General features: G+C 42.0%; 1 protein-coding gene across 1 annotated transcript; it reads left to right on the top strand.

The window, feature by feature from the left end:
• The first annotated feature begins 8,938 nt into the window (after positions 1 to 8,938).
• Positions 8,939 to 11,956, top strand: LOC132958848 (lymphocyte antigen 75-like). The gene is made up of 4 exons (XM_061031926.1): positions 8,939 to 9,913; positions 10,279 to 10,632; positions 10,767 to 10,858; positions 11,059 to 11,956. The coding sequence occupies exons 1-4, from the start codon at positions 9,526 to 9,528 to the stop codon at positions 11,194 to 11,196; spliced, it is 972 nt and encodes a 323-aa protein (XP_060887909.1). The 5' UTR covers positions 8,939 to 9,525; the 3' UTR covers positions 11,197 to 11,956.
• Positions 11,957 to 12,223: the final 267 nt, after the last annotated feature.

The raw sequence follows: 12,223 nt of genomic DNA, 5'->3' as shown, positions 1-12,223 counted from the left end.
TATTTTGGTGTTAAGACACATTATCACATCAATGTTACATACATTTATTTTTATACTTTCATGTTGTATGTAGATTGTTTGTTGGATGTATGAGTTTAGTGCTGCCTGAAAAACAAATTACCCTCTCACAGCGACAAGAAAAACAACCTTGATCCTTTTCGGAGGTAAGCATGATTTGACTGTCTGAGATTTGCATATTCATTTGCATAATTAGTGCCTGAAGCACTGACAGTGCGAAGGACCATATTGTAATGCAAGGAATTATTATTCTTTCTCCCTAAACAAACGCATTTTTAAAGGCCTGAACGTGCATGAAAACTCAGCAAAATTTGCACAGTCATCGGATCCGGCGAAAAATTTGATATTTTGGTGTTTTCATGAACGAAGTTTGCAAATTAGCTCACTAGATTTTTACGAATAGGTTTTTTTGCCTACATACATGAATTCTTTTTTACATGTCAGAGCAGGCCGAGACCTACAGAAAAGTCAGTGGAAGTCATTGTCTGATGTCAACAGGAAGTCCGCTATGATTTTTTACAGCAGGGCTATTCAGTTGGCGGCCCTGGGGCCGGGTCTGGCCCGCGACGTCATTTTTAGTGGCCCTTTAAGAAGTCTTATTTTACTCTTAAAAATGTAGGCTATCACTGTATGTTTTATTTATTTTTTTATTGCTGACATGTATGATATCCGTTTGACCATGTGACAGAGGCACAGATTTTTTTCCCAATTTGTGTGTCTCACCTCATGATGTCTCACCTCATGGTGTCTCACCTCATGGTGTCTGTACAAGAGGTGCTTGCACTAATCAATAGGCTACCAGCGCCCCCGCATTAATCACAAAAGTGTTGTTCCACAGCCCTAAATTAAGTACAAGTGACAGCCCTAACTATGGGTAGGAACTCATGATAACAACCATACACAAGACATAGCCCATAATATGATACAGCTACTCTGTGGTAAACCATATATTGTATGACAATTATTCAACAATAGATGTGATATCTGAATAACTGAATAATATGAATAATGGTACGAAAAAGGTAAGGTGCAGGATTTATGTATTTAGTCACTGCAATTTGGTGTCAGTTTCACCTCTTATTAGATCCCTAGTGAACAGAAAAGTAGAAAAATATATTTAATATTTGTATTTTTACACAAAAAATTGTCCAGCAAGTAAAAACTAATTTGAATTATTAGTTTTCAGCACCACCCTGTTGATTTATACCATAACATTTAAAAAAAATTCTTTAGAAAGGGGGAACCATCAGGTGAGGGGGTCTGGGGGGGATTTATTTCACTGCATTGTGCTCGATTTTATGTGCAAATTTATGTTCTTGTGATTTTGTCTTGTGTACTCTTTTGTGTCTTCTGTTATCTATTTTGGTGTTAAGACACATTATCACATCAATGTTACATACATTTATTTTTATACTTTCATGTTGTATGTAGATTGTTTGTTGGATGTATGAGTTTACTGCTGCCTGAAAAACAAATTACCCTCTCACAGCGACAAGAAAAACAACCTTGATCCTTTTCGGAGGTAAGCATGATTTGACTGTCTGAGATTTGCATATTCATTTGCATAATTAGTGCCTGAAGCACTGACAGTGCGAAGGACCATATTGTAATGCAAGTAATTATTATTCTTTCTCCCTAAACAAACGCATTTTTAAAGGCCTGAACGTGCATGAAAACTCAGCAAAATTTGCACGGTCATCGGACCTGGCGAAAAATTTGATATTTTGGTGTTTTCATGAACAAAGTTTGCAAATTAGCTCAACGGCGCCCACTATTGATTTTTACAAATAGGTTTTTTTGCCTACATACATTATTATTATTTTTTACATGTTAGAGCAGGCCGAGACCTACAGAAAAGTCAGTGGAAGTCATTGTCTGATGTCAACAGGACGTCCGCTATGATTTTTTACAGCAGGGCTATTCAGTTGGCGGCCCTGGGGCCGGGTCTGGCCCGCGACGTCATTTTTAGTGGCCCTTTAAGAAGTCTTATTTTACTCTTAAAAATGTAGGCTATCACTGTATGTTTTATTTATTTTTTAATTGCCGACGTGTATGATATCCGTATGACCATGTGACAGAGGCACAGATTTTTTTCCCAATTTGTGTGTCTCACCTCATGGTGTCTCAATTATTCTTGTTCATCAATCTCCTGCTCTCGTTCCTGCTTGACGCATGCGCTGCTCTCATCTCCGCGGTCTCAACGCACTCATCAGCAGCGCCAGAGATCCGGTTGTTGCTAGCGCCATTCATAATGTCTCTTTCTACTTTAAAAAAAATGAAAAGTGGACTCAGAAAACAGACAATTTAACACCGAATGGACGAAGAAGTATCTCTTTATTTCTGTCTGTATGAGGCCCGTGTGTTTATTATGCAACGAGTGCGTATCGGTGTGCAAGGAATACAACTTGAGAAGACATTTTAAAATGACCCATGCTAACTTTGACACCGTTTTCCCGCTGGGGTGTGATGCTCGCCACTAGAAGATATCGGGGCTGACTGCATGTTATGACCAAAGACGTTGCACACTTTTTTGGCGGTTACCGAACAAGAGAGAGCTTCATCAGCATCGCTACGAGTAGCATGACAAAAAGAAAATGCCATTTACACACGCAGAGACTGTCAAGGAGTGTATGCTTGCATCGATTGAGGAGATGGTAACAGATGAGAAAACTCGAAACAGTTTGATTCAATCAAAAAAATTAAATTATCAGACACTTCAGCCATAAGGAGAGTGGAGGTCCTCGCATTGGACGTCTTCGAGTCTCTTTTGGACAAACTGAGGAAAGCAGAGGTGATGTCGCTAGCTGTGGATGAATCAACGGACAACAGTGATATAGCACAATAGAATAGAATAGAATGTCTTTATTGTCATTATACAATTGTACAACAAAATTATTTGGCTTCACCTTAAAGTGCACACACATGCAAGCATCCACAGCTAAAAACAACAAAAGAAGAAGAAAAAAAAAAAAGGAACTCTCATTCTCATGTATGGTAGGAGTTATTTACAGAATATAAATATATATTGCAGAAATATAAAATAAATATTGCACAGTATGAAATGTAAAATATTGCAGAAATATAAAATAAATATTGCACATTATGAAAATAAAATTATTGCAGAAATATAAAATAAATATTGCATATGTGTGGTGAGGGTGGGACGGTCAACGCATGTCCAGGTTTGGTGTGGTTATGGCTCTGGGGAAGAAGCTGTCCTTGAGTCTGTTTGTCCGTGCTCTGACAGACCTGTAGCGTCTGCCAGAGGGCAACATGTCGAACAGATGAAAGCCAGGGTGCGAGCTGTCCTTTACAATGTTTTTTGCTCTGTTCAGGCAGCGGGAGTTATAAATGTCTTTAAGTGAGGGGAGTGTGCAGCCGATGATCTTTTGTGCTGTGTTTATTACTCTCTGAAGCCCCTTTCTGTCTGCTTCAGTGCAGCTGGCGTACCACACTGTGATGCAGTACAGCAGCAGGCTCTCGATGGAAGAGCAGTAGAAGTTCACCAGCAGCTTCTCATTCAGGTTGTTCTTCCTGAGCACTCTCAGGAAGTGCAGGCGCTGCTGTGCCTTCTTGGTGATCTCAGAGATGTTGGGAGTACAGGAGAGGTCAGCAGAGATGAGGGTGCCCAGGAACTTGAAGGTTTGGACCCTCTCTACACAGACACCGTTGATGTGGAGGGGAGCTGGGTCTGCGCGGTGCTTCCTGAAGTCAAAGATGATTTCCTTTGTTTTCGTGGTGTTCAGTGCCAGGTTGTTCACTGAACACCACCTTGTCAACTTCAGGATCTCATCCTGTATGCAGACTCGTCTCCCCCTGAGATTAGTCCAACCACAGTGGTATCGTCTGCGAACTTGATGATGGTGCTACCGGGGTGGGTTGGGCTACAGTCGTATGTGTAGAGGGAGTACAGTAGTGGGCTCAGCACACACCCCTGTGGGTGGTGAGGCGGGTGGAGGAGACGTGGGGTCCAAGCTTAACAGTCTGGGGACGGCTCAATGCAGTGTGGAGAGCTATGGCTATGGCGTCCTCTGTGGATCTGTTTACTCTATAAGCAAACTGGTGTGGGTCGAAGGTCTGAGGAAGGCTGGCTTTGATGTGGTGTAAAACCAGCCTCTCAAAGCACTTCATGATGACCGGTGTTAGAGCCACTGGACGGTAGTCGTTGAGGCTGTCCGTGGTTGATTTCTTGGGCACGGGTATGATTGTGGCTGATTTCAGGCAGGATGGAATGGTGGCTTGTGACAGGGAGAGGTTGAAGATGCAGGTGAAGACTTGTAAGAGCTGGTCTGCACAGGCTTTGAGCACCTTCCCTGGTACTCCGTCTGGGCCAGCTGCCTTCCTGGGGTTTACTGCTCTTAGCACCCGTCTCACTTCGTGCTCCTGTGAGTGTGACGGTGCTATGTGCTGGTGGAGGCTGAGGTAGTGTGGCTGTGTGGAGCTCAGTTTTCTCAAACCTTGCGAAGAAGCAGTTCAGCTCCTCTGCCAGCGAGGCGTCCGAGTTCCCAGGTGTGATGTTGCAGCCCCTGAAGTTTGTGATTTGTTGTATGCCTTGCCACACCTGTCGTGGGTTGTTGTCAGAGAGGTGGTCCTCTATCCTCCTCCTGTAGGCCGACTTAGCATCCTTGATTCCTCTCTTCAGGTCGGCTCTAGAAGCACTGTACAGTGCTCTATCACCTGACCTGAAGGCAGAGTCGCGGTTTCTAAGCAGCATTCGGACCTGGCTGGTCATCCAGGGTTTCTGGTTGGGAAAAACCCGGATGCTTTTTTCAACAGTGACATTTTCAATGCAGTACTTGATGTAGGTCAGTACTGTCTCTGTGTGTTCTGCCAGGTCCTGATGTTCAAATACATCTCACTGGGTGTTAGCAAAGCAGTCCTGTAGCTGAGAAAGTACATCCTCAGGCCAAGTTGTAACAGTCTTTGTAAGGGGTGTAGTTCTCCTCCTGAGAGGGGTGTATGCCGGGGTAAGGAGCAGAGAGAGGTGGTCTGACTGGCCTAGGTGAGGGAGAGGTATGGCTCTGTATGCGTGCTTGATGTTAGAGTAAACATGATCAAGTGTGTTTGCACCCCTGGTTGGACACTTAACGTGCTGAAAGAATTTCGGGAGAACCGTCTTAAGGTTTGCCTGATTAAAATCCCCAGCTATAATGTGAACTCCATCGGGGTGAGCACGCAGCTGTGTGTTTACTGTGTTTAGCAGGGTGGAGAGAGCTGTGCTAACATTAGCATCCGGAGGTATATATACAGCCGTAACTATCACTACTGTTAGCTCTCTGGGTAAGAAAAATGGTCTGCATTTAACTGACATGAATTCAATGTTGGGGAACAGTATTTATCTATGATTATGCTATTGTTGGACCAGTCCTTCTGTACGTAAATGCAAAGACCCCCTCCTCTGCTCTTACCGGAGTCTTTGTTTCTGTCCCAGCAGTGGAGAGTGCGGCCTGCTAGCTGTATTGCAGCATCGGGGATCCGCGGGTGAAGCCAGGTCTCAGTTATAATCATAACACAGCAGTTACGAACATAGCGATTCCCAGCCATTTGTAGTTCCAGCTCGTCCATCTTGTGAGCCATTGATCTCGCGTTTGTGAGGAACATACTGGGCAGAGGAGGCTTGTGTGGCTGTGTTCTGAGTTTCACCAGAAGGCCTGACCGGCGTCCTCGCTTCTGCTTTCTCTCCCTCCGCTGTCTCCGCTGTCTCCGCCGCCTGCTGGACCTGATAACAATCCACGGAGAGCCCAATGCTCTCGCGATGTCGTCGGGTATATTGTGAGTGCGTTGAAAGTCGCCTGTGATAGGTAACTTGTGCCGAAAACCAATGTCGAGTAAGTCCTGGCGGCTATAGCAGCGATTTGCACAAGTATTCACATAAAACATTAACGATAAACACAGAAAATAGCACAAAAAGGGAGAGCCGTGAGCCGCAGCATCCGTGCGCGCCGCCATCTTGGATCCGTTCCCTGTGTCTGTGTACAATTGTGTATTTATGTCAGATTCTATGACGGTGAATGTTTTCGGTAAGATCTACTTGGATTAATTCCTTTGGAAGGTCAGACGACTGGTGAGATATTATTTAAAAAAAATATCTCATTCTTTGAAGAGAACAATTTAGACGTGGGACATATTAACATGCTAGTAACGGACGGGGCACCCACGATGGCGGGCAGGTCTCAGGGACTGTCAGCAAGGTTGGCGGTTGTTTCTCCACAGCTGAGATCATTACATAGTTTGATCCACCAAAGTCTCCTGTGTGCTAAACTAAGCGGTGAGTTAAAAGAAACCATGGACTCTGTCATGGCAGAAATTAACTTTATTCGTTGTACCTCCAGCTTACAGCACTGCCTTTTCAGACAGTTGTTGACGGACATGTCATCACAATATAATGACTTGCTTACACATAATGACATGAGATGGCTCAGCAAAGGAAACGCATGGAAACGTTTTTGTGAACTCAGAGAGGAGATACTGGTGTTTCTCCGTAATTCAAAGCAGAAAAAGGCCAATACTTTTGTGTCTTATGGAGAACGAGGACTTTTGTGCTGCGGTTTGCTTTTTGTGTGACATTTTTCATCACATGAACCACCTTAACACGGAGCTGGAAGGCAGGGATAAAACAGAGATTCAGCTTCTGGAGAGACTTAATGCTTTTCAGAGAAAGCTCTCTCTTTTTTCTGCTGATCTATGTCCAGGCTAAATGCTTAATTTCCCCACACTGTGTAAATCAGGCCTACCTATCACAGAGGCAATGACCAGATTCATAGATGCTTTGAAAATAAACTTTACCTCAAGATTCGAACATTTCAGTATTCCCACAGAGGTAATGACATTTGTGAAGGACACTTTCTGTGTGGATGTCAATGGAGAGTTTGCATTTTATGCAAAGGAACTGGTCACCTCACTGGATGAGGCATCTTTGCAACTTGAACTGATTGACATTCAGTCATCTGATGACCTGCGACAGTCATTCCAGCTGACAGGTTTTCAAAAGTTCTGGACTCATGCAGTGAGCAAGGAGAAATTCCCTCATTCAAGGAGTCTGGCGCTTTTCATTCTCACTATGTTTGGCTCAACTTACACATGTGAATCCTCATTCTCACACATGAATGCCATTAAGACTACTAATCGTGCATCACTCACTGCCCAGCATCTGCACCACTGTCTGCACATTGCTCTGACAACCTACACTCCTGACTTCAGAAATTTCTCTCATTAAATGTTGGCTACATGATAAACATGATAGACGAGATTTTGAGGGAGAGGGGTGTAATGAGATTGGGAGAGGGGAGGTCACATCCTGTCAGTGCATTTCACCCTCTTCCTATGATGGCTGCTCTTTTGCTTTAAATTGTGTTTTCGTTTTACATACACATTTGTTTAAGTACATTTATTTGAGTTACTAAGTTATTATGTCAAATAATCACAGATTTAAGTCACAGATAATTTGGATCATTTGATCAGATCAGGAAATTGAGAAATTATGAAAATATATTTGCTGGCTATAACGCAGCGCTGTTTGACAGTCTGTGTGGAGAAGTTCACAGACTACAGCTGGCTGACGTTACGATCGTTAAGTTATCGATTGTTAAGTTATCGATTGTTGCTAAAAGCAGACACGGTGGAAGTGAACGGAGAAAAGCTGAACGTACGTTCCCGACTCGGTCCATACGGATAGCGGATATACAGTGTTCCGTTGCACAGTTGCACTACAAGTAAACAGGTGCGCGTGGTGGTTGGCGTTCCGGTGTGTGTTTGCAGCCATGTATGTTGGTGTGTCTATCGTCTCAGCGTGCCCCCGCGATGACCCGTCTGCAGACAGCAGAGGAGCAGGGACAAGAAGCCGCAGCTACATCATACGCGGTTTAGTATAGTTTTAACATGACTGTTGGGATAAATATTTACCGCCATGAAGTGGATTGCTCGTTGAAGTTAACTCGCCAAACAGAAAATCAAGCCGCATTTAGAGCTTGTGGGTGTCAGCGGAGCGTCCGGAACCAGTCAAAAGAAACGAACAGTCAATCAGCTGCTATCTAGTACAAGCCATATAAATGGATGAGAGGGGAGATGACTACTAGAAGTCAGAGACGTTGTATTTAAGTTTATGTTCTGCTTGTTCAACAGTCGTTTGATGTATTGATATTTTGAACACACATTCAGAGAGGATTTGATTTGCAATTTGAATCGTCTTTTTTTTCTTTTGGCGCTCGTGATTGTCCTTTGGCGCTGGGTAAAACCTCTTTGGGTATTTGGGTCAAAGAATTCTCTATGCAGGAAAAACCCTGTGTCCACAGCTGGGATGAGGAGCTGGTGTTGAATTTCTTTAGATTTGCATATCAGTGTCAGTGATATAAGTAGAGACTGTTGTCATATTCAGTTCACAGAGCACCACGATGGAGAAGTTCTGGCTGGGTCTCTTGTGTCTCTCAGGTCAGTAAACTCTGTTTAATTATAACTGCTTATTTTGTTACAATCCACAATGTCTTCAGTAATTAAGTGTTTTAAGGGGTTGTCTTTATGATTATATTGGTTGGTCTGAAAAAAATGTTAACCTTAAAAATTCAATAAAAAGCAATATATAAAATAGAATAATATAATAGAAGGCAGTGTACATATTATTTTTAATTTTGTTCGACAGGTGCATCTCCACATAAACAGAGAGACTTTGCACATTAATAGTTTGGTAAAGTAGCTTTATATAAATCATTTTGTAGGTGCAGCTAGGCCTGGGCGATATGACAAATAATTTTATCACGATAAAAAATGTCATATCAATCGATATCGATAATTATCACGATAATTGTCAATCATTATTTCTTTCAAATTTAAAAGCTGATTTGAAAGTTGAAGAAACCAGATGGTTAATTATGGTTTAATTATTCTTTATTGTCAGGGAGCTGGAAATACTGATACGACGCTGCTTACTGAGGGTCCACACCATAGACTGTTTATATTATTTACAATATGGTCCACACTAACACTCATGACATTTGGTCATTTCTTTCCTTCGGTGTGTTATAACGGGTCAGGTTTGTGGTGTCACCGTTTTAGCTGCACTTGTCTTCGGCACAGTTAACAGAGCACTTTACTCTGTTTTTTGTCGGTCTGTAAACTATCCAAACTGTCTCTAAACTCCAGAAGTTGAGCGGCCTTTCTTGTCGACGATGTTTTCTCCTGCTCTCTCCTGTTTTCTTCAGGGTCTCTATCGCTTATTTCAGCTGTGTTTTCATTCCACTCCTAACATCTGTAAGCCCGCCTACGTCCCTATCTCTGCAACATGATTGGCTGTTCGTCGTCTTTTTCTTCTTCTCTTTAATATCGGGTAGCAACTAGTGTTGAAGGAGCTCCCGTTTCCCAGTGATGGTGTAATTACATGTTTAAACCTATTGAAATTTTATCTTACATTTTTCATATTTATATTGACAAAAATTATATCGCGATAATTATCGTTATCGTTTTATCGCCCAGGCCTAGGTGCAGCAAAGCAACTGTTTATTTACTCTTTACTGTATGTGTGTTCTCCTCACAGGCTGGAACATCTCCTCATGCCTTCCCTCTCAGTACCACTATGTAGCTGAGCCTATGACTTGGACTGAAGCTCAGACCTACTGCAGAGAGACGTACACAGACCTTGCCACTGTTGAAAACATTGAAGAAATGGATCAACTTCTCTCCACAGTTCCATCTCTGCTTGATGAACATTTTGTCTGGATCGGCCTGTACAGTAAAATCGAGTGGAAATGGTCAGACGGCTACACAGAGAGTGGGGCTGATTATAGGAACTGGCACTCTGCACAACCTGACTTTCACAGAGGTCAATTCTGTGCTCTAATTGACAATAGTGGAACATTGTGGGATCACTTCTGCTCTCACATACGTAATTTTATCTGTTACACAGGTAAGAGAGCAAGAAACAAGGGGCATGTCCAGGCTGTTTTGCTTTGATTGGCCCAACTTGGGCGCTGATTTATGAAGGAGTGGAATTAAGTTTTAGTGCACGCACACAGAAATAATAGGGTCGGTAATCTTCTGGTTAAAACATATACAGTCCATCAAAACTTTGATAGAGGACCTACTGGCTGCTGCGTTGTTGTCAGAGAAGCCAGCACTTCAACATAGCATGTTTCCTTAATGTCTGATCATATAGTAAGGTCATTTAACGATTTAATTCATTATATATCTCACATATCTTTCTTTCAAAGAGGTTTATTGAACATTTTACTTGGATCAATCATTTCCTTTTTTTTCTAACTCTAACTGCAGGGACACAACAGGATCCTGAGTTTGTCTTTGTCAAAGAAAGCATGTCTTGGTCCGATGCTCAGAAGCACTGCAGGGAGAACTTCATAGACCTGGCCACTGTGAGGAACTTCAATGACACTGAGAAGATCCTGAGCAGGGTGCAAGAAGGAGGCTGGGTATGGATTGGTTTGTACAGAGATCCTGACATTAACTGGTCTAATGGGAGTCCCTCCACATACACATACTGGAAAGACATTCGAACTCCATTAGGCTCCATGAGCGTGGTTTGTGGAGCTGCGGAGATGCCGACATCAGGACAATGGATTTTGTCTGACTGCGAAACTAAACTCCCGTTCGTTTGCTACAGCCCTGCATGTAAGTGATAAACTGACTTTCACTTGAACAAAGAGATTGTAGAATTAGATGATTATAATTTATGCTACACTGTCATTAATTGTAATGAAGCAGTAACTCAACAGCACAGTTTCTTCTTTATTTCTGCATGACAGCAAAACAGCAGGTGATAAAGCTCAGGATGAAGCCAGAGGACTCCACTGTGGATCTGAATGACCCTGCTGTGAAAGCAGACATACTGAAAAAGGTGAGTCTCCAAACTTTTTTTAGTAAACTTGAATTGCTTGACCAAGTGAGTGATGGGGGAATTTCTGTCTTCATTTGTGTGTTTGTTTGTTTGACTGTGTTTCTATCCTGTTAGCCTGCCAGGTGAAACTAATGCAAGCTCCCAGCAACAATACAGATTTAAGAACATGTTTAGAAATTGTTTCCATATGTATCTTTCAGCTCCAGAACAGGCTGAAGGAGAAAGGACTGAGTGGAGTCACCCTGAAGTGGAAAGAGCAGCCTGATGGGAAAGTTTTCCACAAGGAAGAAAAATGTTCTCAGAAGAAAAACGATGAAAACTTTAAGCTCTGCACATGAAATGTACCCGTGTTTAGCTGCACAGTAATGTGTGTTATCAATGTTGGATGATGATTCTATCTGAGACATGCATTACAATCAGTGACTAAGGCATTCAGTGTGATAAATAATTATTTTAAAAGTGACTTTACATTTTTTTAAATTTGTGACCCCTTAAGTGACCCCTGAAATGTTTTTGTTCCTGTTGCTGGGAAATTAGCCCTTATCAATATCAGCGTTAGTGTGTCATTAATTTGTATTGCCATGAATAGATATACCTGCTTACAGTTACCAATGGGGGAAAGGGGATACAGGATCGATTATAATCTGGATCTGTTATAATCTGTGTTCTTAAAAAACTGTGTAATGTTATAAGATTTGTGTTTGTTTAGAAGACTGTTTACTTTAAAGTGAATCTCTGGCTTGCATGAGGAGGAGAGACGGTAAATGAACAGCTGTTAGATAGTACACTCATCTTGACACAATGCTCTGATTTATGTTGTGACATTAATGCTTTTTAGCTGACATCTGTCTCTGGAATTTGGGGATGTTGTGTAAGAGGGAGGCACCAAGCAGGTAAACATGAGGAGAGGCTTGTTGTCCATGTGCCGGGACATTAAAGGCACTTTTTAAGATTTTGGTTGAAACTGTCTTTAGGTCCTGACAGAAATTAAAAATTAATGTACTCTGAAAAAGGAACAAAGAAAATCCGTCATCATCTCATATCGGTCGGCCCGTACTTTCTATCATTATGCAGTATAATGAGGAGGGTATTCAGGGTAAAGTCATAGTTAATGACCTTTAAGTTATAGACTATGGTCATATAGAGGAAGTTCTGTTTTTGCATGTGATTGTAATTCATGCCTGTGTGTGTGAGAGAAGCATTTCTCTGAATAACAAAGGGAAAAATAAAGTGTATCAAATGAAAAAAATTAATTACAATATATCATATAACTTATTTTCATCGGTGTGATGTCCCACTGTCATCTTCTTCTTTGGCCAATTATTGATTAATCAATTAACTTCCTACCATTTGTTAAGAGAGGAC

Source organism: Labrus mixtus, chromosome 23, assembly GCF_963584025.1.
Source record: "Labrus mixtus chromosome 23, fLabMix1.1, whole genome shotgun sequence".
In the NCBI taxonomy this organism is placed as follows: Eukaryota; Metazoa; Chordata; class Actinopteri; order Labriformes; family Labridae; genus Labrus; species Labrus mixtus.
The sequence above is the reverse complement of the archived record's forward strand: the minus strand, read 5'-3'. Positions and strand labels throughout refer to the sequence as shown.